General features: G+C 36.2%; 1 protein-coding gene across 1 annotated transcript in view; it reads left to right on the forward strand.

The window, feature by feature from the left end:
* Positions 1-26,392, forward strand: part of LOC101896291 (uncharacterized) — a 250,476-nt gene extending 224,084 nt beyond the window's left edge. The window contains exons 5-7 of the mRNA XM_059126829.1: positions 13,941-14,074; positions 25,274-25,580; positions 25,783-26,392. Of these exons, the coding sequence (XP_058982812.1) occupies positions 13,941-14,074; positions 25,274-25,580; positions 25,783-25,904 (563 nt within the window). The 3' untranslated portion in view covers positions 25,905-26,392. The remainder of the gene's footprint in view (positions 1-13,940; positions 14,075-25,273; positions 25,581-25,782) is intronic.
* The last annotated feature ends 1,583 nt before the right edge of the window (positions 26,393-27,975 follow it).

Here is a 27,975-nt window from a genome sequence, read left to right on the forward strand (position 1 = left end):
AAAAAGTAAAGCTAATGCACTTACAACTGCTTTGTTTTTTTTTCGATATCATAAGGGGAATATCGTTTATCGTAGTAAAAACTTTCAAACATTCTTGCAATTCTGGAACAGACCAAACAACTAACAATATGGTGCTCATGTATTGTTTCTTATTTCATTTCTGTGGCTTTCAAAATGTCGATATTCGATATTTTGCAAACTTGATAAAGTCGGTTTTTGAAAAAAACGAGTTTCACTTTTAGAACAAATCGAAAACTCGTTTTCCATTAATCAATTCAAGCACTTTAAAATTGCCCATCACATGCATCTACAACACATATGTATTTATATTGGAAATGAGTTTGATTGTGGTCTGAGGATTCCTTTGATTTCTTAAGAATGGGCATAATGAACAAATTTTGCGACATTCTTGAAAGCATGATGCAAAACAATGTCTCTGTGATCAGTTTTGTTCGTGATGTTGATGGTTTTTCGTGTGTAAATTGCACCTTTCCATTGGAACGGCTTTTGTTTTCCAAAAAAGATCTGGATCCATTGAACGCCCCCTGTCGTGGGAGACGTAAAATGTTAATTATTTTGTTTTTGTTCTTTTACGCTTGTGTTTGTCATTCTGGATGGTGTTATTGTGTTGGTATTGTTGTAGAATTTGTGTAACAAGCCTGTACAATGTAAATACATTACAGTTATGCAGGGAAACATGACGTACACTTACAGTGCCTGGACATTGTATCGAGATTGAAAATTTGTCGTTGTCCATAGAGTATGAGATTACCGACAACCGTATGGCAGCAGAGGGTTAATTTAGACATACATTATTATTATTCAAAAATGTTGAAATAAACATTGCAACGAACCAGATTTGGACCATATTGACTTCTTCCTTCATTTTATATGAGATATGTGATAATTTTTGGAAATGTAGAAATATCCGTGTGGTACCAGATGGACCTAGTGGACCTAAGTGTTTCACTTTATATAATAACGATAAAAATATTAGGATGTGTAAACAAGAAATAGTACCAATTTTAAGCAAATAAGCGTTAATATAAAAATATGAACTTTTGTGGGCAAGGTATCAAAAGGTGTGAACCCATATTTTTTACATCAGATCTCTGGTTGAGAGATGTATTCAGATATGACAAGTTTGAAAAAATCGCCTACTTGTTTCGTAAGTTATGGGAGATATAAGTATTTAAAATTGGGTGCCTATGTGGGGGAGGTACCAGAAGGGGTGGGCCGACATCTATCAACTTCACCCAAGATCTTGTGTTAATAAAAAATTGTGATGTGTGAAATTTGAAGAGAATCGGAAGCTTATTCCCCATTTTGTGAGAGTCATAATTATTCAAAATTTTTATCCGTTGGGGGTCCGATTTATTTCATTTTCACAACTGATCTTGCGTTAGTAGAAATATTGGAGGTGCAAAGTTTGAAAGTGATCAGATTTTAATTTGTTGTGGGTTTGGTATCAGATAGTCGAATCAGATAATATATAGGGTGAGACGAAAATACTGCAACCAACTTCAGACTGCTGTCATTTTTAAGCCACTAGTCCGACTACTGCTATTATTATTCCAGTGACAGCTCATTATATTGTTTACAAGCGTACAAAAGCATTTTGGTGAGAATTTCCCAGAAAAAAAGTTTTTCGTGATGGAATTCAAGCGTGATAGTGTGATTTCTTTATATTTGGCTGGAAAACCACAAGTGGCTATCATTAGAGCACTCCAGCATTTAAATGTGAATAAATCTTTTGTGTCTCGTACCATCGCTCTTTACCGTGATACGCGTAGCCCGCCAGCAGCAGAAATGGTTCGAAAAGTAAAGAAGCGACTTGATCGAAATCCGCGTCCCAGTGGCCGAAAAATGGCTGGTGTGCTGAACATATCGCAATATTCCATTCGGCAAATATTGAAAAATGAGCTCGGGGTAAAGCCATTGAAATTCTAAAAAGTGCAAGAACTTACACCGCAATAGAAAGAAAATAGACTCAAAAGAGCTAAAGAGTTGCTTCGCTTAGCCGCAAGTGGTGAACTGCCGAATTTCGTTTTGTCCGACGAAAAAACATTCGTTGTCCAGCAGTTTGTTAACAAACAAACTAATCGTGTTTACTTGCCAAAAAAAGTCAGCAGAAAATGTGCACCTTCGGTTGGCCACCAGAATTCAATCGCCGGCCATGGTGATGGTGTGGACCGCCATAAAAGTCGATGGTCGCTATCCGCTCGTATTAATCGACCGTGGTAGCAGAATAAATGCCGAATATTATCGAGGAAATATTCTGGAGGTTGTATTAAAGCCTTGGATATTTCAACAGGACTTAGCACCATCGCACTCAGCACGCGCCACCCAAGAAAGGTTACAAAAGGAGGTTTCTCGCTTCATTTACCGGGCACATTGACCACCAAAATCTATGGATACCAATCCGTTGGACTATTGTGTCTGGAGTATTTTGTAAAGCAAGGTTGGCAGTACAAATTACCAAAGTGTCAATTACCTCAATCAAGCGCTTCGCCGGGAATGGACCAAAATACCGCAGATTAACATTCGGGCAAAGTGTGACGGTTTCATTGGCCGTTTAAAGGCAATAATTCGTGCCAAAGGTGACCAATTCGAACAAATCTAAACTTATTCTAAAATATGATGCTATTTCTGAAATTTTTTGCTTTCATTCAATAAAATTTAAAAAACCAAATATAAAAATTATGCCGTCTGACTTTGTTGCAGTTTTTTATCTCACCCTGTATACCCTGCATAATTATAAGAAAGTCTTTGAATTTTGCCAATTCACCTTTAAATAACTGCAGTCTGAGAAAAAATCCGTTTATTAATATAATTCAAGGCTGGACCAAACACGCTTTAACAATACACCAACATTGCGTATTCATATATGAACCAAATTCGAGAGCTTTTATATTATTCGTACATTCAAAGCCGTTTGAATAAAATATGCTAAGCTCAGTAACTAGCTTTGTAAAACCTGCATCACACACACCGCTTCATTCTTGCGATATCAAGTCCAGCCAAGCAATCAGTTTTAACAAAGGGTACCAGAAACTGTTAACGGTGATTATTTACTTATGCCGTATCAGAGCGATGACCAACCTATAGACCAGAGGATCCATTAACATGGCTATACGGAAAGTAGTCTGTGTGTGTAAATAGAAGCGTACTGATGTAGTACCATTCAACAGCAATGATAAACAGAAACAAGAGCCACAGCAACAGCAGAAGCAGCAGCAACAACAACAACAGCGACTATATCAGTACAATTCTCAAGTTGTTGTCAGTTCTTAGTCTTGACAGTAAAATACACACACTCTGGGAATAAACAACATTGGCGGCAATGCTGTACATATGTACAGTGTCCTGCACCTCCCGCCCTTCCCTTCCCATCAGACCCCTACACTTTACACTTGTCATTTAATTTTCTTTGCTTTTTATGTCGTTGTTGTTGTTGCTTTTAATTCAGCAGCACTTTGCTCGGAAAACATGGCACTGAAGTGCTTAATAAAAGCCTGTTAAAATATTTAAATTTTCTCCTCGTCAACGCTGTTGTAATGAAGTTTTTAATAAAATGAATATTTGAGCATGTCCCTTTGTAGAAGATGATATAAAAAACGCAAGAGGAATTATAAACGAAAAAGTTTTCAATGTTTACAGTCATTTCCTTGCTTCGATTTCATTCGCTTCGATTGGTTCCTGTTTTTCACAAAAGTTGGCGAAAGCAGAGCGACAATAAAATAGAATCTCAATAGAATTTGGCAATTTGATGATATTCTAAGGCATAGAATTGACCACGAGAATATGGTCACGAAGGTTGTTAGTTTTATTTTGGGAGGTAGATATACAAAGAATGCAATGTATTAGAGATGTACATGCATACTTCGAAATCGACTAACAACAAAACTGCAATAAGTCTGGTAAATTTTGCCCGTTTCGCCGGGAATGGGCCAAAATACCGCAGAGCAACATTCGGGCAGCGTGTGACGGCTTCGTTGGCCTTTTGATGGCCATAATTCGTGCAAAAGGTAACCAATTCGAACAAATCTTAACTTACTGTAAAATTTGATGCTATTTTCGAAATTGTTTGCTTTCATTCAATAAAATTAAAAAAAAATGCAAAAATTATGGCGTTTGGCTTTGTTGCAGTTTTTTTATCTCACCCAATATGGGCTCAATATCCAAATCTGATCCGATCTCTTTCAAATTTAGCAGAGGTGTTTCCATTCTATCGAATAGCTGGCACCAAATATCGTTGTTGTGGAGCGCATTTTACGGGTATGAGGGACTGAAACAGAAAATCGAGTGAAATATGAAATATATATGGGACCTATTGCTATATCTGATCCGATTTTCATCAAATTTTCTTCCAGCCTGAATTCGGTCGTATATGTAAAAATCCATTCAATTCGGGATTATACTAGCCATTTGGAGCACAATAAAATTGAAATCGAAAGAAAATATCTCCCATGTATATTTTCTATCGATTTCAATTTTATTGTGCTCCAATTGGCTAGCATAACGCCGAATTGAATGGATTTTTACATATACGAAACAAACCCTGAAACAATCTCGATATAATTTTTCAAAGGTATTCTAAGGTGTATTGGATATATTTTTACGAACAAAAAAACAATAAACCTGTAAAGTAGCATCTCAGTGACATAGTTTTTGAACAACATCGGCCCCATTAGGAAGCCCAAGAGCATTTCTGGCAGTAAGGGTCTTCGTTACTTGTCGTTTGTACCTGAGCCATCAGAAAAAATTCCATTCGATCAAATATGGCCTGCTAAACTCTCAGCACATGCTCCAGTAAGGCTTCAGCCTTGTCATAGTCCTTGGCAAGGAGTCTGCATGCACTTTTCTACCATTTGACTTACATTTTCTTTTGTACCAATTCCAGCTGCCCATCTGACTTTGTCCAAATTTTTTTCGCATCTACTCAATAGCTTCCTAGTACGTTTTTAATCTGTCCTTAGAAATTTTTAAATTTATGGTTCGAGTGTGTGTAGAAAACACTAAGACTTAAACATTAAGAACGGTTTAAAAAAATGTATTCAAATACAATAATTGGTGCCAAAACCTTCCATATGCCAAAAATCAAAGATTTGTTGAGACAGTTCTTGATGTAAACATTTTTCAAGTGTAATGATTTTTGAAGGGTTTTAGTGCATCATTTATTAGAGCTTTTCCACAAGAAAATGAAATTAAAAAATTTAAACAGAGAAATTAAATCATAAATGAATTTTCAACTCAGGTTTCTGTTTGAGAGAAATATTTGGATAAAGCAAGTTGCAAAAAATCGCTGATTTGTTTTGCAAGTAATGACAGATAAAAGTATTGAAAATTGTGACCCTTTGTCACTGAGTACTAGAAGGCGTTCACAGATATCATCTTCACATCAGATCTTATGTTAGCAAAAATATTTGCATGTGTGAAATTTGAAGAGAGTTGGGTGCTTATATCGATTTATTTAAGCGTTTTTCAAAATCTTGAATCCTATGCGGGGGAAGTACCAGAAAAATGGTACAATCACTATAATATAACAGATCTTGTGTTGATCGAAATATATGGTATGGGATATACCAAGTCTGGATCGAATCGGATGCTAACTTCACGTTTAATGAGCTTCATTCAAAATGTTCACCCTTTGTGTGGGAGATGCCAGAAGGAGTGGACCAATATACCCCATCTTTATACCAGGCATTGGGTTAATATAAATATTGTAATGTGTGAAATATGAAGACAACCGGATGCTTATTTCGTATTTTAAGATGATCGTTGTGGTTATTCAAAACTCTGGCCCTTTTAGGGGAGGTATCAGAAGAAATTGTTCTATCTGTACCATATCAGATCAGAAACAGATCTTGTGTTGATGGAAATATTGAGATGTGCCAGGTAGAATGGAATCGAATGTTAATTAAGCGTTTTATGAGGTCATGGATATTCAAAATTTAGACCCTTTATATGAAAGGTGCCAGAAGCAGTGGCCCAATATTTCTCATCTTCAAACTAGATCTAGGGTTAATAAAAATATTGTGATATATAATTTGAAAACAATCAGACCCTTACATCACATTTTACAATAATTATTCAAAATTTTGACCGTTTATGGGGGAGGTACTTGATGGAGTAGACCGATATTGTCCATTTTCGCAACTGATCTAGCACTGATGAAAATATTAGAATTCGCAAAGTTGAAGCAAAATCGGATTATCGTTTCTATTTCTGTGTAGTAAAATATTTTTTGAAAATTTCGACCTTTTGGGGGGAGGTACCAGAAGGAGTGGACCTATCTTTCCCATTTCCAATTTCGATCCCATCTCCAATTTCGATATGTTTAATAATAATGTTGCGACGTACCAAGTTTGGACCAAATCGGATACCCACTTCGAGAGTCATCATGCGCACCAGCCAACCAGACATACAGACAGACGGAAGGACATCGCTAGATCGACTGCAAATGTATTGAACGGGTCTAAAACCGTTATTTCGATGAGACTCATTTTGGCGATAAATGATATATACCCCTGGCCATATGACTGAGGGTATAATAACGAATATAAAACAGTTCCGTTGGAATATGTGACTTAAATCGTCAGAATACCTAACTTTGCTAATATTCGAATGGCTGCCAACAAAAAAACTCTGGAACCCATTTCGCCTTGGGAGTCTGTATCGAAAAAAATTACTTGACTCCGACTCAAAATGGCTCCACAATTCTGCTTAAACCCTAAAATCGATACAATGAAGCAGACCATTTTAAAACAAATTGGGAATAATTTCTTATAACCCATTTTCTTTTGACTCCGCATCACTAGGAATGAATATCTTCATCTCTTTAACGAGCAGCTGAATTTCTGAAACACACATTTCCTTTTTGTTCTAAATCAACAAGGATATTAAATCATACTTAGCTTCGGTTACCCCATTTCCACTCAAACTAAGCATTCCATTGTGCGGCTTTCAACTTCATTTAGATGACAAAGTAAAATTTTGTTCAACTGTCAAATGTCTTGTTGACTTTTCCTTATTTCTGCTTAAACACGCAAAAAAGAACGAAATAAAAAGGAAAACTTTATGACAAGGGCTTATAGCATCCCACACGGGCTTGTATTGCTTACGGTTGTTGTTTTCGTGTTTGTGGTTGCTGTTGCTGGCGTTGGTATTAGTGGAGGTGTCTCTTTTCCGGTTACCCCATATACGGCAACTTTTTCGATTATTTATTATTCACATTTTCACTTTATTAGTTGTATTGTTTACTGTGGCTGCTGCTCGATGCGATAAGGATGGGGGATGGGGCCAGAAAGGGGTTTGGTCGCTGGCTTGGCTTTTTGACTAACACCAGCCTCGGTTTGGCTGGTGTTAATCAACTTTACTGTCTTACGGAGAAGAAAAGTTTTCCCTAATTTTGTTATCGATTATTTAGGCACCACTTGAACTTTGACAGCCAACTGCCCACCACTACCACGAGCAGCTCCTCAAATGTTTTTCTACCCTTTTTCTCACAACAAATAAAGGCAGACCACAGGACTATGGTTGGATTGTGTGCGATTGTTGTTAGTGTTGTTGTTGTTTTTGCGTTTGCGTTTCTTTGCTTATTTGTTTAGCTAATTAAAATGTTGTCATAATCAGCATTAGTTTAAATTTATAAAGTTTGTGTGCTCCTGCACTTGAAATCGATGGAAGAGCAAGACAAACGCCAACCACAATCAGCTAATGAAACAAGTAAACACTTCTGACTGACTATCTGTCCGTCTGTCTGTTTGCTAAGATTTTGAAGTGTTGGTTTAAAATGACAGAAAGTGAAAACAAAAACTGAAGTCGGCAATGAGCATAGACACAAGAATAAGAATAATATTCCAATAACCGCAGCAGCAGCATCCGCAATAACAACAACAACATCAGGAATGACAACACCAATAATTGACTACCATACAACAACACCAAATGTCATACTTAATTTAAGTTGTGGTGATTAATTTATGAACTTTTTGTTCAAAGTTCTTCCAATAATTCTCAAGAAGAGTTCATTAAAACTTCTGGGGTCGACACTTGGCAAGTTAATATAATTCCGTCCATTCAAGTGGCATCATCGGAGTGGGCGGGGGTCAACAACAATTCAAATTGGAGCAACATTGTGTTCATTGTGGGTTTCGTTGGTCGGTCGGTTATTCGGTTGGTCGATTTGGTAAGCTCCAACTGCTGTTGCCACTGCTGTGTTTCGAACATTTCAAACAAAGGGGCAAAGAATCAAAAAGTTCTTTTGTGAAAATTCGAAAACAAATGCCAAATGTTTAAAAACTTATGACAGCAATCTCTTTGAATGGAATCAAAATGCGGATGGGGCCGAATGCAGATTGATAACGGGGCAACTTGTTGTGGGAGAACCAAGGGAAACATTTAAAATATCCGCTTTAAACAAAAACTTTTCTCTTTCCTATTGTAAAATAGCGTTTCGTTTATAATGAGGCAAACTAATTATTCTCCTAAGAATGTCCATACACAAACGGCTAATTGTTACAACATGGGGAAGATGAGAAAGGAAAACAACCTTATGTTTGATTGTTGATTCGATTACCTATACGACTCAAAACACCAAATATACTAAGGCGAGAAAAGAAACAACCGCTTCGTTTGGGTGTAGTTTCAATTCTGTATCCGGCTCGAAGGACCAAATGTTAGTAATGATAACGAAATTTAACCTCACTATTCGGTTGTCAATTTAATTTTGATTTTTATAAAAAGATATTTCTCTTAAGTGCCCCAAAATTAAACTAACTTAACCTAATCGCAGCCACACAATTTTTCTTATATTATTATTTAATTTTATCAAAAGGGATCATTACACGTCTGCCTGTCCCATCATTCAAGTGGTATTGGCTACCTATTGGCACATCGATATCTGTGTGTGTGGGTTATGACCTTTTTTATCCGACACATTATCGTATGCGACAGCGCAAAATATCACTGAATTTTACACCTGTGAAATTTTATGACCGATGGGAAATATATATTTTTTGTCAGTGCTTCACCCGCACTCAGAAGTATATATAAAGTATTTTGTCCATGGAGTATGGACATTAACATATGCATGCTGGCAATATTAGAAAAGAAAAATAAAATCTTTGCCCACTAAGACCTATAGTAAACTAGAATAGAGCAAAGACATAAATGGGTATAGACTTGACAAAATAAATTTTGAGATAATAGTTTATGGCTGGAGCATCTCATGTCTGAGGCTTGTCAAGAGTAACAAGTAAAAACGAGTAAAAAAGCAGTAATTTCAGCCGGGCCGAACTTTGAATACCCTCCACCATTTGGAACGAATTAGAAAACTTTCAAAACATAAAATCCATTAAACATTCTGTTAAAATCTTTAAAATATCTAATATCGGAAGGTTTATACGATATACGATATTGTGGACCTATATAGACAATTACCTTTCAGTGCTCACAAAGAACTCCTTGTGTGGATTTTCAGACAATACCATTGGAAATTATGGCTAAAATCATCAAAATACCGAATATCGGGGGTTCCGTTATATGGTGGATATACGGTATCGTCTGCATATATAGATAATTCTCTACCAAGGGATAAAGTACCCGCAAGGAACTCCTTGTGTGGATTATCAGACAATTCCGCTGAAAAATATGGGTAAAATCATCAAAATACCGAATATTGGGGGTACCATTATATGGGGGCTATACGATATCGTCTGCATATATAGATAATTCTCTACCAAGGGATAAAGTACCCGCAAGGAACTCCTTGTGTGGATTATCAGACAATTCCATTGAAAAATGTGGCTAAAATCATCAAAATACCGAATATAGGGGGGTACAGTTATATGGGGGCTATACAAAAGAGGGATCTGTATAAAATGTTAGCTTCCTATCTTAATTCGTTTAGACTGTATCGTGATTACAACAGACGGACAGACGGACGGACAGGGCTAAATCGTCTTAGAATTTTACGCTGATCAAGAATATATATACTTTGTTGGGTCTAAAATGATTATTTCGATGAGTTACAATCGGAATGACGAACTTAATATACCCTCCATACTATGTATGGTGGAGGGTATAAAAATAGATACCAACATGTAAAAAACCTTAAGTTCGACCCGGCCGAATTTTTAATACCCTCCACCTTAGGGTAATGGAAACACTAGAACCAATTATGTCCCACAAATACCAATTTTTAGACATATTCGTTGGAAAATGTGGCAAAAATCATCAAAATACCGAATATCGGGAGGTACCGCTATATAGGGCTATACAAAAACGTGGACCTATACATACAATATTTCGCCAACGGAGCTAGAACTCATTTTTAGACAAATCCGTGATAAAATGTGACAAAAACCACCAAAATACCGAATATCGGAAGATACAGGTATATGGAGGCTATAACAATGCAAACATATTTCGGCTCACGAACTAGGACCCATTATGACCTACAAGTACCAATTTTCAGACAAATCCGTGAAAAAATGTGGTAAAAAGCATCAAAATACCGAATATCGGGGGGTGCCGTTATATGGGGGCTGTGCCAAAACGTGGACCTATACATGAAAAATTTGGCCACCGAAGCTAGAACCCATTACGACCAACAAATACCAATTTTTAGACAAATCCATGAAAAAATGTGGCAAAAATCATCAAAATACCGAATATCGGGAGATACCGTTATATGGGGGCTAAACCAAAACGTGGACCGATATATCTCTTTTTCAATACCAACCATCCTAGACATAATACAAATTATTTTGCTAAATTTTGACGCTCTACGTCAAATAATGTTGGCTGTATCGTGATTTCAACAGACAGACAGATGGACATCGTTAATTCGTCTTCGTCAAATTTTATGCTGATTATGAATATAGATACATTATGGGGTCTACGACGAATATTTAAAGATGTTACAAACGGAATGACAAAGTTAATATACCCTCCTTTCCAATTGTATCGAACTTATGTTACAAATTATTTAAATAATAATTTAGAGATTAAAATCGCTTAACTTTGGTTACAATGTTGCTTTAATATCAAAAGGACGGTGCTACATCCATCCGATAACAATATTTAGACTGTGAGTTGTCCCATCTTTATACTTCTTTCTTTGTCTTTGTGCAGAGCCAGATGATGCACGAGAAAAGCGAGATTCAAAGAAATATATGTATTACTCGTGCTTTATGATAGAATATCTATCGAAGGTGCCACTTTATCTTAAATCTACAATCGCAGTCATCGCTTGTAACGTTATCTCTTTTACTGCGGCAGATTTTGCTCTAGGTTTGAAGATCGGTTGTATGACTCAAATGAAACCCTCAAAATCTGCAGATTGTGAGCCACTTCTCGCAATAACAACACATTTGAACATCAGAACAATTGGCTTTAAGGCTGAAAGTAGAAAATTATATATGGGATCTCATGTTACCAGTTTTGTCCTCGTTGCTTTTAATTCCGCCAACATTTCATGTATTGATGGTATCGGCTTCGAAGTGTTGGGCACATTCATATAGCCCCCATATAACGGTACCCCAATATTCTGTCCACCAATAGCACCTCGCTTTTCAACAACCCCCTTATATCTGCACCCTCGTATATTCAGCATTTTTTACGTTTTATCAGATTTGTTTGGTTCACGTTTGAGTATAGTAGTCAGCACCAAAGTCCAACGCCATAATTTTTACATTTCTTTTAAATTTTATTGAATGAAAGCAAACAAAATGTCACGCGCTGCCCGAATGTTGATCTGTGGTATTTTGGCCCATTCCCGGTGAAGCGCTTGCTTGAGGTGATCGACACTTTGGTATTTTTTAGTGCCAACCTCAAAAGTACTCCAGACACAATAGTACAACGGATTGGTATCCAAAGATTTTGGTGGTCAATGTGCGCTGAAAATCAAGCGAGGAACATCATTTCGGTGCTGAGTTCTGTTGGAATGTCCAAGGTTTGTGTACCCAAGGTTTTAATACACGTTCCAGAATATTTTCGCGACAATATTCGGCATTTATTCTGATGCCACGGTCTATTAATACGAGCGAAGAGCGACCATCGGCTGTTATGGCGGCCCACACCATCACCATGGCCGGCGCTTGAGTTCTGGTGACCAACCGAAGATGCACAGTTTCAACTGGCCTCTTTGGCAAGTAAACACAATCATTTTGTTTGTTTACAAACTGCTGGACAACGAATGTTTTCTCATCGGAGAAAACCAAATTCGGCAGTTCACAACTTTCGGTCAAGCGAAGCAAATCTTTAACTCTTTTGAGTCTATTTTCTTTCTGTTGCGGTGTATGTTCTTGCACTTTTTGGAATTTCAATGGCTTTACACTGAGCCTTTTTCCAATATTTGCCGAATGGAATATTGCGATATGTTCAGATCACGAGCCATTTTTCGGCCACTGCGACGCGGGTTTCGATCAAGTACCTTCTTTACTTTTCGAACCATATCTGCTAATGTTGCTGTTTTCTTCCGTCCACTTCATTGACGTCGGGCTACGCTACCAGTATTACTGTAACGAGCGATGGTACGAGTCACAAAAGATTTATTCACATTCAAATGATGGAGTGCTCTAACGATAGCCACATGTAGTTTTCCGCCAAATATAAAGAAATCACGCTTGAATTCCATCACGAATAACTTTTTTCTGGAAAATTCTCACCAAAATGCTTTTGTACGCTTGTAAACAATACTATGAGCTGTCACTGGAATAATTTTAACAGCTGTCGGACGAGTGGCTTTGAAATGACAGCAGTCTGAAGTTGGTTGTAGTTTTTCCATCTCACCCTGTATAATCCAATTTAGATAAAATTTTACAGAGGTCATTCAGTTGACCAGAGGACTCGGGTAAAATTTGTTATAGCTTCCGTATATATGTTCTTCCGATTTGTTTTTATTGTGCATCAAATGTGTAATATCAGCCCAAATAGTATGAAATTTGGCAGTAGGTCAACTTTGGTGAAAATTGGTAGGTGATGTTCATTCGATTTTTTATTGAAAAAGGTATGAAATATATATCAGAAGGACCTCTGCCAAATTTTATGGAGACGATTCAGATCTGGATAAACCTCTCATATAAATTCTTATCCGATTTCAGAAATTTGTGCACCAAACGTTAAATTTCGTTAATTTCCCCCATATATATTTTCCTGACATTTTGCGCTTAACTCCCTCATATTCGTAATATGCACTCAACAAAAATGATATTGGGTACCAGATTCCTGCTTAGAAATGCCTCTGCCAAATTTTATCGAGGTCGTTTCAGGTTTGGATATAGGTTCCATCCGATATCTTCATCCGATTTCACGGTTATTGTGCACCAAATATGTAATATCGGACCTAATTGGATGGATTTTCGCACATTCAACTGAATTTTCCCATTTCGCGAAACTCATTTCCCATATATCAATTGCTCTGATGATGGCTATAATACTTTTCGAAGTCATATGATGCACTCTAAAGCAGTGTTATTTAGCACGAGCGGTGAAATTGCCTTCGTCAAATTCGGTGGAAATCGATACTGAGTTTCATGTACCTCCCATATGTTAATCACCCAAGAACTTTAGACAAACAATAACAAGTCATTTACAGGTGAATGTATTTAGAACAAGTTTTACAAACCTTACATTCTTTAAAGAACGGACCACGATTTAAAATGCAAAATTTATGTTTAAACCAAAAAACAAAACTGCCTCTTAAATCTTAGTTGTGAAACGGACACAAAATTGATCACCTTTTTGTTTGTTTTTGATAGTTTGACCCAAACCAGAGAGCAAACCGAACTTTTCTTGTACTTTTCTAATGCACCTCAAAAACAAAAAAAAAAACAAGCAGAACGCCAACAAAAACTGAAACCATTGAGTTGATATCACTTTTATCATTTGTCATTTAATCGAGTCGTTTTTGTTGTCATTTGTCTTTCTTGCAGTTTTGCCGAAATTTGATCCATTTATCAGCGGTCTACAGCATACCTACAGATACCATGATTACATCCAGTTGAATTGCAGTTCGGAGGGGTCAAATCCTCCGGCAGCACTTACGTGGTACATCAACAACAAAACGGTATGTAGAAAATATAACTCATACTCACTCTCGCACACTCACACATTCACATCCACACTCCAAGCATACAAATATAGACTTTGGATTTGCCATTCCTAGTTGTCCCTGTGGCTATCTGTTCCCACAAAAAGACAGTCACACACACACTCACCCTGGCTGATGCTTATATAGTTCCACATTTGGTTTTATGTTGCTGTTGTTTCTGTTGTGTTATTGTTGCAATTTTTGTTGTTGTTGTTTTAGTTGCCGTGATTGTAAACGTTATTGCCGCTGTTGTAGTTCTGATAATGGTGCAATTTAACCAGTACAATTTGTGACGGAATAGATATGCACACACATATGCACGTACTTATGTATCTGTGTGAGTTGTGTGTGCATGTATTGTAGAACAGCAAAAATTTTGAATGTCACCGAAATTTTAAAGCTGATCCTATTCTTTGGCTGTGACGGCCAACAGTTCCTCTCAAAAGTGTGACATTTGCCATTTTTATCATTTCTTAAAATGTAAAAAACAAAAGGTTGTGAGGGCGTTATATGTTTTGATTGGGCCAAAAAGTGTGTATCGAAATATTGGTCCCAGACTCACCATGTAGTATATCAATCCTCAGATCACGACGAGCAGTTCCATCCCTTCGTATGTTGGTTTGATCGTGAAGAAATTTTGTATGAAATTGGGTCCGAATAGAAGCTAACTATTTTTGGAGATATTCGCAAAATATTTACAGAAGCAAAGAGATCTGATTTCGCAATCAATCTATAGGTCACAAAATTAGAGACCACTCTAAGCGAAATTTTGCAAGGGTTAAAACTTAGGACAGCGGATTTTCATCGGATAATATTAAAACGGTAAGATGCATCATTTCCTTTGTGTGAAATATACCAACATTTCCATTTAAACGCGAATACATTCAATGCTGAAAATCACTTTCACGTGATGTCATAATCATTTTCATGTCATTTTGACCCTATAATTAATGCTGATTTCCATGTCAGATATGAGCGATGCAAAAAATCTATTTAACAGAGGTTATAAATAGAGTGCAATTCCCACGAAATTTAGAATTGGTCGAAACCAAGATAATCCTTTTGTAAGAATGGAGCAGATAAAAAACATATATCTTCTTAAAAAATATGAACAATTTTTCCAATACCAAGAGCTCCCAAAGATGGGAATAGCTTAATCACAATGTAGTATAATCCAGCATTAATAACAACGCCAAATAAACTGTCCTGCCAAGAGACTGTTGTCAGAAAGCAAAAAAAAAAAACAGCTAAATTCGACCGGGCCGAACTTTTAATACGAAAATGTCATCGAAAAATACCGTTTATACTAAAACCGTTTTATAGGGGCTATACGAAGACGAATACCTGCATACGCAATTTTCAGTCACAGATGGTAGTACCCATTAAGAACTTCAAATACGAAATTGGAAACAATTCCGATTTAAAATGTCGCTTCATCAAAATACAGAATATCTGGAGGTATCGTTATGTACGGCTTATACGAAGACGTGGACCTGCACAGAAAATTTGTCATCATAGGTTAAAGTACCCATTACGAACTTCAAATACGAAATTAAAAAAAAAACAGTAAAGAAAGTCTTAAAGTCGGGCGGGGCCGACTTTATGATACCCTACACCACTTTGCTAATTAAGTAGAGCTCCACATAACAATTAAAAGTTTTTATGGGAGAATTCATTCATACACGCTATGATAATAATTATAATTCAAAGTTCAAAGGACTAAATATGCCGAAGCATTTGTATCTTTTAAATTCGGAATTGTATTGCCCATTTGGTGCACAATTAATTTGAAATCGGATAAAGATATGTATGGGAGCTATATCCAAATCTGAACCGATCTTGATAAAATTTGGCAAAGATATTTCCGGGCTGTATTTGATATATTTCCCTGAATATCGTTGTTACAGAGTGCATATTACGGCTGTGGGTAACAATTTGGTTGAACAAAATATATATGGGAGCTATAGCTATATCTGAACCGATCTTCACCAAATTTGGCATACTAGCTTCTAGACTCAATTCGGTCGCATGTGCCAAATTCCATCCCTTTTGGTCATATATTAGACGTTTGGTGTACAATAAAAGGTAAATCGGACGAAGTTATATATGGGAGCTATATCCAAATATAAACCGATTTCGATAAAATTTAGCAAATGTATTTCTGAGCTGTATTTGATATATTTCGCCAAATATTGTTGTTGCAGAGTGCATATTACGGCGGCGGTTAACAAAAATAACAAATCGGATGAACAATATATATGGGAGCTATAGCTATATCTAAACCGATTTTGATCAAATTTGGCATACATATTTTCAGGCCGAATTTAGGTGTATATGCAAAATACCATACAATTCGGGCTGATATTACACGTTTGGTGCACAATAAAAGGCAAATCGAACGAAGATATATATGGGAGCTATATCTAAATTTTTACCGATCATCTCCAATTTCAATAGGGTCCGTCCTTGGGCCAAGCAAATGATCTGTGCAAAATTTCATTTAGATCGGGCAATAAATGCGACCTGTACTTTGTTTACAAAAATACATGGACAGACGGACAGACGGACGGACGGACATGCATAAATCGACTCAGAATGTGATTCTATGCAGATCATCAAAAGGAACTATGGGTCTATCTCGTTTCCTTTTGCCTGTTACAAACAAATGCACAAAGACATAATACCCTGACCACCTTGTGGTGTAGGGTATAAATACAAATAAAAAATCAGTAATTTCGGGCCGAACTTTGAATACCCTCCACCATTTGGAAGGAATTAGAAAATTTTCAAAAAAATAAAATCGATTAAAAAATCTGTTAAAATCTTTAAAATATCTAATATAGGAAGGTGCCGATATATGGGGGATATACGATATTGTGGACCTATAAAGACAAATCTATGTCTGCGTGTAAAGTACTCACAAGGAACTCCTTGTGTGGATTTTAAGACAATTCCATTGAAAAGTGTGGCTAACATCATCAAAATACCGAATATCGGGGGGTACAGTTATATGGGGGATATACGATATCGTGGACCGATGTAGCCCATCTTCGAACTTGACCTGCCTGCAGACAAAAGAGGGATCTATGCAAAATTCCTTCCTATCTTAATTCGTTTAGACTGTAGCGTGATTACAACAGACGGACAGACGGACGGAAAGGCCTAAATTGTCTTAGAATTTTACGCTGATCAAGAATATATATACTTTGTTGGTCTAAAATGATTATTTCGATGAGTTACAAACGGAATGACGAACTTAATATACCCTCCATACTTTTTTGGTGGAGGGTATAAAAATTATTTGAATATTATGACTAAAATCGTCAAAATACCGAATATCGCGGTGTACCGTTGTATGGGAGTATGCGATCTTCGAACCTGACCTGCCTGCAGACAAAAGAATGATCTGTTCAAAATTATAGCATCCTATCTTAATTCATTTTTTTTTTTTTTTTGTTTAACCGTAATGAAGCGCTACAGTGACATTAGCAGTAGTGGATCAGACAAATTGGCTAAAGACAGCCATATTTTGATAATAACAAAATATTGGACCATATACTCCTGGTGCATTGCCAAATAAAAGCTCAAAAAGTTAGAATAGCGTAGAGTGTTTGTGACTCATAGTAACACATGGATGTCCAAATGGTCAATAGTGTTATACCTAGCAACGAATACTGGTGAGAAATAACAAGGCTCTTAGCCTACAGGATAAAACAAAAGGATGGTACTCTCCTTGTACCATGTTCGGAAAATTCTATATCCCAAAATAAGCTTTCTTCATAGTGGGGAAGGCAAAGATTGGTGCAAACAGATTTATATGCAGGACTTGCAGGACAGGACTTCTAAGAGGTAATATCTCCAAGCAATAAAGAAGAGGAAGACCGTATATTATCGAGCTCGAAGCCCGCTCGTTTAAGGACGATGTTTATCGTTTCTATCGTATTTATTGAAAATACTCCAATGCTTTTTTGTGGACTAAATAAATTTAATATATGGTTTCGTTCATTCTTGTTCGCCCAAATCTGTCTTCAATCTACACAACTCTCAATGTTTAGTTCACAAAAAAGAAATACGACGATGTGCCATACTTTGAAAACGCACTGTTCACATAAGCTCATTTATGTGTGTGAGTATGTTCATGCGTGAGTGTCCTCTGCTCTTCGTGTTTTTTTTATGTTTTCGTATCTGTGATTTATTGCACAATGTGCATTTTGTTGCATAGCTTTGATAGAGACTCCAACTTTGGGACGCTTAGGATGGGATAGGTCACCCAACTGGATACACAACAACAACAAATGTATTTAAACTCTCTAACTACCACACTCACACAGATATGTTTGGGAAACATTGTTTTGTACCATGTTGACGTTTCATGTTGATTAAAATTGCAATTGGGAAAAGTGTTTGTAATTTGGACTCAGTTCTACTCTGTCTTTGGTCATACTACAGGCCACAATGCCGTTTGGTGGGGGCTTAGTTGTGGGTCGAATTGCGTAGTGGAGAAGAGTTTTAAATAAATTAATATAAACTGGAAAAAAGAAACATAACTTCCGTAAAAATATTTGAACAACCACTAAATCCCAACCAAATCCATTTTATGCATGAATTCTTATATCAAGAGAACAAAGAATAAAATAACATCTTTTCATGCTCTCTATGCTGTGATATTTTCGAACACGAGTTTAATTATAAATTTCATTGACTAAAATGTTGTTTTTCAGACAGCAACTTTATAAAAATTGTCTTTTGATGTTTGACATGCATTTCATTGATGATATAAAATCTATTATTAATGGATCGGGAAAGAAAAATTTATCGAAAAAGCATTGAGAATATTTTTTTTTTAAATATAAAAACACTCTAAGAACTTAAAAAACTATAGTATAAACTATTGAGTATAGTAAAAGTACTTTATTTAGCATATAATTAAACAGGATAGTATTACTTAAAGTTTAAAGGATGTGAGCGCATTAAGGTATGCTACAAAAGTTATAAATATAAAATGTATAAAATTCACTTAACATATTACTCAGGCATGATGTGTAAACTAAAGTTTAATCATGGCTTTCGAATAAAACTTCTATAAATTGAAATAAAATGCAGAAAACTGGGTCCATGGTAAATTCACTGCTTCCAGACATGTTGCCTTAAGATACAAATCTTTACTTTTCGATCGTTATTTTCTAATTTCGAGTTGTTTTTAACATCTTCACGAAAATAACCATTTATACTTTTGCTTTCCCTTGAGGATTTCAAAGTAGGAACCCAGGATAGCAGCCTCAACTTTCAGATCAACCTTCCTTTCTTGGACGTGAGAAATTTTTTTGTGGATTTTGCCATTAAAAGCTCTAAAGTTCTTTCCAAAGTTTACTTTTGAACAATGAAATAGGAAAAGGTTCGGTTATAACAAGATATACTGTTACCCTAGTCATTTTTCGAACCTCTGGTTAATTGATTAGAAGCATTCTATAGATATAGCCTCATCCATTTTACTTACTCTTTGTAATTCCACGAAATTATTATACAAGAGAAATTATTTGTTGATTTATTCATGTCATTTCGGCTGATTGTTTGCCCGTGTGTGAAAATCACTTCATTTCAAAAGCTTCGAAATAGGTGGATTCCATGGTACTCTAATACTTTTGGGTACATATTGGGTACTAATATTATTTGGTACATATTGAAAATGAGCCATAATAACCCAAGTTAAAGTATTTTAGAGTTTAAGGTACATTTTTCGATCGAATTGGCTGTAATGTATTTGTACAAGATTTGTTATAGACCCAATATAACAATACACTTGGTATTCGGAGTTTTGGTGATATTTTATCCCTGTCAAGGTGGTTGACGAGACTGATGATTTCGTCGATTACACTTGCGATATTTGGGTCATGATCGTTTGGCCGTTCATAGAATTATTTAATTTAAAAACTTTGATTCCATTTCAAAGGCTTTGTAAGGGGTGATTTTTTAATAAATATAGGAAAGTTGTTAAAAATAAGAGTAAATTCAGAAAAAAATCATGAAATCTTTAATTAAATTGAATTTACAGTCCATATATAGGGTGAGATAAAAAAAAAACTGCAACCAAATTCAGACTGCTGTCATTTCTAAAATACTCGTCCGACATCCGTTAAAATTATTCCAGTGACAGCTCATTATATTGTTGCGTCGCAGTGGCCGAAAGATGGCTCGTGAGCTGAATATATCGCAATACTCCATTCGGCAAATATTGAAAAATGAGCTCGGGGTAAAGCCACTGAAATTCCTAAAAGTGCAAGAACTTACACCGCAACAGAAAGAAATAGACTCAAAAGAGCTAAAGAGTTGCTTCGCTTGGCCGAAAGTGGTGAACTGCCGAATTTCGCTTTGTCCGATGAAAAAACATTCGTTGTCCAGCAGTTTGTAAACAAACAAAATGGTCGTGTTTACTTGCCAAAGAAATGTGCACCTTCGATTGGCCACCAAAACCAAAGCGGCGATCATGGTGATGGTGTGGACCGCCATAACAGCCGATGGTCGCTCTCCGCTCGTATTAATCGACCGTGGCATTAGAATAAATGCCGAATATTGTCGCGAAAATATTCTGGAGAGTGTAAAGCCTTGGGTACGCAAACATTTTGGCCGCAGACCTTGGACATTCCAACAGGACTTAGAATCATCGCACTCAGCACGCACCTGCACAGAATGGTTTCGAAACGGGGTTCCTCGCTTCATTTCCAGCGCACAATGGCCACCAAAATCTCCGGATACCAATCCGTTGTGTCTGGAGAATTTTGGGAAGCAAGGTAGGTCGATCACCTCAAGCAAGCGCTTCGCCGGGAATGGGCTAAAATACCGCAGAGCAACATTCGGGCAGAGTGTGACGATTTCATTGGCTGTTTGAAGGCCAAAATTCGGTCCAAAATTGACCAATTCGAACAAATCTCAAGTTATTCTAAAATTTGATGCTATTTCCGACATTTTTTGCTTTTATTCAATAAAATTTTAAAAAATATGTATGAAAATTATGGCGTTTGACTTTGTTGCAGTTTTTTTATCTTACCCATAGAGAAGGATCAATACAAAGCAAAGCTAATTTCAGACAATATTCAATGTTATGACGGAACATCCATTGGCTAATGGCTAAAAAAGCTAACAATAAATGAATGGCAATGCATTCGGGCAACCAATTTAGGAAGCATGGGGCATAAATTGTGAAAGATCCGGTGTCCATTCACCGCTCTTGAAGAAAGCGTATTAAATTTACTGCAAGTGAAGAGCTTGCGAGAAGAGCAACTTTTTGAGGCACATGAAATGTAAATATTTGTTGTTTTGTTTTTTTATATTTTTGACAGATCCTCAGATCTTGTGTTGGTAGAAATATTGAGATGTGCGAAATTTTAAGACAGTCGTATCCTTATTTCACATTTTATAAGATTTATGATTATTTAAAATGTACTTGATGGAGTGGGGCGATGTTGTTCATTTCCGTACCTAACCTGGCACTGATTATAAAATTAAAATTTGCATAGCAAATTCTGAATCGATTTTCACTAAATTTGACGGAGACATTTTTATCTTTTATACCAAATAACATTGCTATAGAATGCATGATATCACTTCGAAAGGATTATAGTAAAAACTACAGGGTTACCCATATTCAACGGACCTTTGGGCCCATTCCAATCGACGAGGCTTGTCCGCACGCAACATTCTTTGCGTCAATTGAATTTTGTACGGGAACAAATGCAAATCAATGCGAATAATCCGTTGTAAAGTGGACCGAGCCATGCCCAACTGCTGAGAACGGCGTTTTTGGGATGTTCTTGGGGACCTCTCAACACTGGCTCGTACGGCAGCGATATTCTCGGCCGATCGCCTTGGTCGACTTTTATATGGCCTCTTCGGATTAGAAATAGCCTTACCAGTCGAAAATTTTTCGTATAAACGCTTAATGGCGTTCTTAGAAGGCGCACTTCTCACATTTTTAATGTTTTAAATGCACGTTGAGTTTTCACAATTGACTTCTTCTGTTGAATGTAAATTTCAACTATTTCAGAGGGCTCGCATGGCGTGTATTGGTTCATGGTAAAAATCTGCTTGGATTGACGCTTCAAACGCGGTATGTCATTAAGCGATGTGATATCTCTGTCAAAAGTTATGACGTTGCCAGATGGCTCCGTCGAATATGGGCAACCCTGTAGAGCTACATTGGTGGCCATGAGGTTTGCACACTTCATACTTGCTGTTATCTAAAGCAAATTATTTTATTTCATTGCAATTATAAACTAAAGTTTTTGGTAATTAGTTTTGTTTATGATTTTCACTAAATTTGACGGAGACATTTTTATCTTTTTTACCAGATAACATTGCTATAGAATGCATGATAACACCTTGAAAGGATTATAGTAAAAACTAGAGCTACAGTGGTGGCCATGAGGTTAGCACACTTCAAAACTAAAGTTTTTGGTAATTAGTTTTGTTTATGGTGTGATCAATAAGTCCCGTTACTTTTTCTGCATTCTATCGCTTTTCTCTTTTAAATTTGAATTTTAGTGCAGTAATGTGTAAAATAAGCTGGGCACAATTTTAGCACATATAAGTATGATTAATTTTTTTAAAAGTTTTTTGAGGGTATAAATATTAATTGGTACGTTTAATCAATGAAGAAGACAAACTGAACATTATTTAGATATGGCTAAAAAAGTGGTATACAGAGGAACAATGAAAGATTATTCAACAAATGAACTCGAGAAGAACTAGTATAAGTGAGATTGCTAATGCTTTGGAATGCTCCAGGAAGATGGTTTATAATACACTAAGACATATTCAGAAGTATAAAACATCTAAGAATGTTACACAGGCTATTCGGCCCAGAAAAACTTCACGTAAAGAGGACTCTTTAATATACAGAGCCTCTGCCGAAGATCCTTTTAAGAGCTCCACCGTAATCCAGAGAGAAATTTCAGGAAAATATGGTATCGTGTCCAGCAGTACGATAAGAAGAAGACTTAATGAAAAAAATTAACGTGGATGCATTTCTCAGTATAAGCCAAATGTTTAAAAAAAGAACATACAAGCTCGGTTGTCCTTTGCTCGTGAGCATTTGGAAAAGCCGTTAATTTTTTGAAAAAATGTTGTTTGGAGTGATGAATCTAAATTTTGTAGATTCGGATCGGATGGTAAGAGGTATGAATGGCGTCCTCCGAACATGCAAACTAATCCAAAGTACACAAGTACAACAATAAAACACGGTGGGGGTAATGTGATGGTGTGGACAGCATTTTCTGGGTATACCAGAATATACTTCTAAACACAATGATACCTTATGTAGAGGACAACATGCCACTTAGGTGGCGATTTATGCAGGATAATGATCGAAAACACACCTCACGCTTAATGAAGTGTTGCTTGGAATCGAACGATATCGACGTGTTAAAATGGCCAGCCCAATCTCCGGATTTCATTCCTATTGAGAACCTTTGGAATGATGTGGAGCAGCATATATAGAAAAAAGCTTGGAATGAAATTTCAGTGGATCGCTGTATGGCCCTTGTAGAGAGTATGCCAAGGAGACTGTGATCAAAATAAAGGATATCCAACTAAGTACTAAGTTTTTAGTGAAATAAGTTTTTTTTTTTTTGTTACTTTTTTAATATGAAAAAACTTTTTTATTTTGTGCTAAAATACTGTCCATTATTTTTTTGAGGATATTCTATTCTTGATAGAAAAACCCAAAATAGATATAAAGGAATAATGCTGGACATGATGGGGCGTGATCTTAAAAGGACAAGTAACACGCATGCGAAAGATATCATAAAAAATTAAGAAATATAGAAAATATTTGCGTTTAAAAATAGCAAGTATCTAGTGTGCTAACCTTATGACCACCACTGTACATCTAAACCGATTTTCACCAAGTTTTAAATGTTAACTTCTAGAATGAATTCGCCCGAAAGTGCAACATTTCACTAACTTTGGGCTGAAATTAGCCATTTGGTGCACAAGTAATATATGATTTGAATTTTATCAAGATCGGTTCAGATTTGGATATATATATATATATATATATATATATATATATATATATATATATATATATATATATATATATATATATATATATATATATATATATATATATATATATATATATATATATATCCAAATCTGAACCGATCTTGATAAAATTTGAATCATATATTGCTGGACTGAATCTAAAATCTGGTACTAAATATAATTTTTGCGGGGTGTATACTACGAATGTGAGGGACTTAAACATCAAATCGGATGAAAAATATATATGGGACCTTTAGCTATATCTGAACCGATTTTCAAATTTGAAGCACATGCTTGTAGGCTGAATTCGTTCGGATGTAGCAAAATTTACACGATTTGGACTGATATTACTTATTTGGTGCACAAGAAACCAAAAATCGGATGAAGATATATATGAGAGCTACATCTAAATTTGGACCGATTTTCACCAATTTCAATAGGTTTCGTTCTTGAGCCAAACAAACGTTATTTAGAAATTTCATCACAATCGAATATTAATGCGACCTGCATTTTGTTTACAAAAATACATGGACAGACGGACAGACATCGCCAAAAGGAACTATGGGTCTACCTCGTTTCCTTCTCCATGTTGCAAGCAAATGCACAAAGTCATAATACCCTTACCACTATGTGGTGTAGGTTATAACTAGCCAATTGAACTGATTTAATGCGTCAAACAAACACAAATCACAATCTAAATATAGCATCTACGCTATAACTGGCAATGGCAGACATTTTCCTTTTAACAATTTTTGTTAGTAATTGATATGAATTCGAAATCTAACATTTTTTTTTCTATTTTCTACGCCGAGCATTATAAATGACATATTAGGTGGTTCATATCACAAAATGCTAAAACACACCAGCACAGCCCTTAAATTTGATAAGTACATACATATCTTCGATTACACACGAAATGTATGATCCTTCACAGCCCAAATAAACCAATTTTGCGTCCCAAATTTACATATGTATGGGTGTATGTGTACATTTGATAGCACATTACAAAAAAGCATGGCCTTTAAAATTTTGCAACGTCAGAAGAATTTGAGTATTTTGTCAATTTTCCATCCAACATTTGATTAACGCTTTTAATGCAACTCGCTTGAAATTTGGTGTTTTGTTCCATTACAGGCTGCCGTTAAATCCGTAAAACCACAAATCAACGAAATATCTCGAACGTCGGATGGTTTCCAGTTATATTCCAGTAATCTGCAATTACTCATAAACATAGATGACTCGCGTTTCATAACGAAAAGTGAGGTTTTGGAACTGAAATGCGTGGCCGACATTCTGGGCATACCGAGTGCGCGGCGTGAAACGAAAGTGAGAGCCACAATTCTTGCACTGGCCGATGCCAGCCACAAGCAACGACTGCAAGGCCCAAATAGCTCAGCCAACAGCGTTCAATATGATGGAATGCCGGCACGTAATGTATTCAGTAAGTATGCATGTGAAAATATCAACCCCTCCTCCTTTACCCCCTTAACATAGTCCATCACCCACACCATTTTGTGTGTTTGAACTAATAGCAATTCATGGCTTAACAGATTTTCCATACTTTCTATTTATCACTCTCTATTGCACACTTCAAATTTGCCTCCTCGTCCCTCCGACCATGCGGTTTGCGGTGCATCACATAGTTGCAGTGTGGACATCATCAGCGTTAATATCGAAAACGGGTGTGTGGCGCCTAATTTACGACCTCATGGCAATGATTCTGGCAAATCGGAGTCAGGGTGCTGCCACGCACTGTGTGAGTTAGCTGCTCCCCGTTTGTCTTGTAGATGCCTTGGGATCCAGTCATAATACCAAACTATTTAAGTTAACATATAAGGAGGGATTAGTCGAATAAGTGATTTACCTTTACGAGAGCATTCCAGTGTCCATGATAACGAAAACCCGCAGGAGATTCGAGTGCAGGGATGTCTGTCTGCATGATGACGATTGTCGTGGATGATGTATTTTGTGTAAGAATCCAAGTGAAATAAATAAAGATTAACATACCGATATACAAATTAAATGTATCCATTATTTGCACATTATTAGCAGTTAAGGAATTGGGGCAGACTTTTGGAAACTTCCAGGTAAGACGAAAGCAAGCATTTGCATGAACTGATGAATTGGCAGAATGACTGGCTACTTTAATAATTACTCTCGAAATGCATATTCGATGGAAATTGAAATTGATTTTCTGTTTATTGAACAATTAAAATAAATTAATTAATTTATAATCTTCTTATCGTGCCATAAATCATTACCAATACACCCGCACACGCACACTTACGTAGACAAGGCCAAATGAATGAATTTATCTGAGTAAACTTTTAAACATTTTACATAAATGTATATAAATGTCGTTTAAATTTATAATTTTAATGAAAGCGAATTTTCTCGGAATCTGAAAGCATGGATGAGAGTTTAAATAGAAGAAGATCAACAATATCTAGGCATGGACAGTGGGTAAATATTCGGTAAATTAACCAAAAACTGACAAATGCCCGGGTAAATACGAACATAGTTATTAAAAGCTATTTCATAGAAAATGTGAGAAACAATTTTTGTATCCTTCAGCCATATGGCAACAGAGGATATATATCATTTCATATGACCAAAATGTGCCTCATAAAAATAACGGGTTTAGAACCTAGGTTCCTTTGGATCAAATCCGTTTCAAGATATTTGCAGTCGACCTAGTTGTGCCCGTCCGTCTGTCTGTGTGTCTGGCTGGATGGTTCAAACGATAACTCTTTGATCCAAACTTGGTACATTGTCAAACCTTATTTTTTCTTTGAAAAGGTTGCAAGGGTTTCAAACAAACCAAAGATTTTTGAAATCAGTTAAAGAACAGCAAAGCTACAGTGATTTAAGTGCGAACAAGTAAAAAAGCTGTAAGTTCGGCCGGGCTGAACTTTGAATATCCTCCACTATTTTGAACGAATTTTGCAATTAAAAAAATAAGCCATTACAATATACAAACTTTAAAAAAACTGTGAATAATGTATCTAAAATCATCAAACCGTTATATGGGGCCTATACGAAGACGTGGACCTGCACAGACGCTAAAATCATAAAAAATCGAATATCGGGAGATACCGTTATATGGGGGCTATACCAAAACGTGGATCTACATGGCCCATCTTGTCCTGCAGACATAATATACATTTCAGTTAAATTTTATCAATCTACTTCAATTCGTTCGGAAGCTAGAGTAATTTCCACAGACGGACGGACATTGCTAAATCGACATAGAATTGTATGCTGATCAAGAATATATATACCTTGTGGGATCTAAAGGTAGGGTATAAAAATAGGCATTGAATCCAGTTAAATTTTTGTCAGTGAAATCGGTTGGTTAAATTTTTAAAAAGACCATAAAATGGATGGTATCAGTTTCCTGTTATAATGGTTGCTATCTATTTCGAGTTTCAAATACTGAATTGAAAAAGAAAAAAAAAACAAGTAAAACAGCAGTAAGTTCGGCTGGGCCGAACTTTGAATACCCTCCACAATTTGGAACGAATTAGAAAATTTTCAAAAAAATAAAATAAATTGAAAATGCTGTTAAAATCTTTAAAATACCTAATATCGGAGGGTGATGGCGGGATATACGATATTGTGGACCTATATAGAGAATTATCGGTCAGGGGGTAAAGTTCTCACAAAGAAACCTTTGTATACAATTTCAGACAATTCCGTTGAAAAATGTGGCTAAAATCATCAAAATACCGAATATCGTGGGGTACCGGTTTATGGGGGATATACAATATCGTGGACCTATATAGACAGTTCTCTTTTAAAGATTGGAATACTCACAAGGAACTCCTTGTGTGGAT

Source organism: Musca domestica, unplaced genomic scaffold, assembly GCF_030504385.1.
Source record: "Musca domestica strain aabys unplaced genomic scaffold, Musca_domestica.polishedcontigs.V.1.1 4, whole genome shotgun sequence".
NCBI classification, from domain to species: Eukaryota; Metazoa; Arthropoda; class Insecta; order Diptera; family Muscidae; genus Musca; species Musca domestica.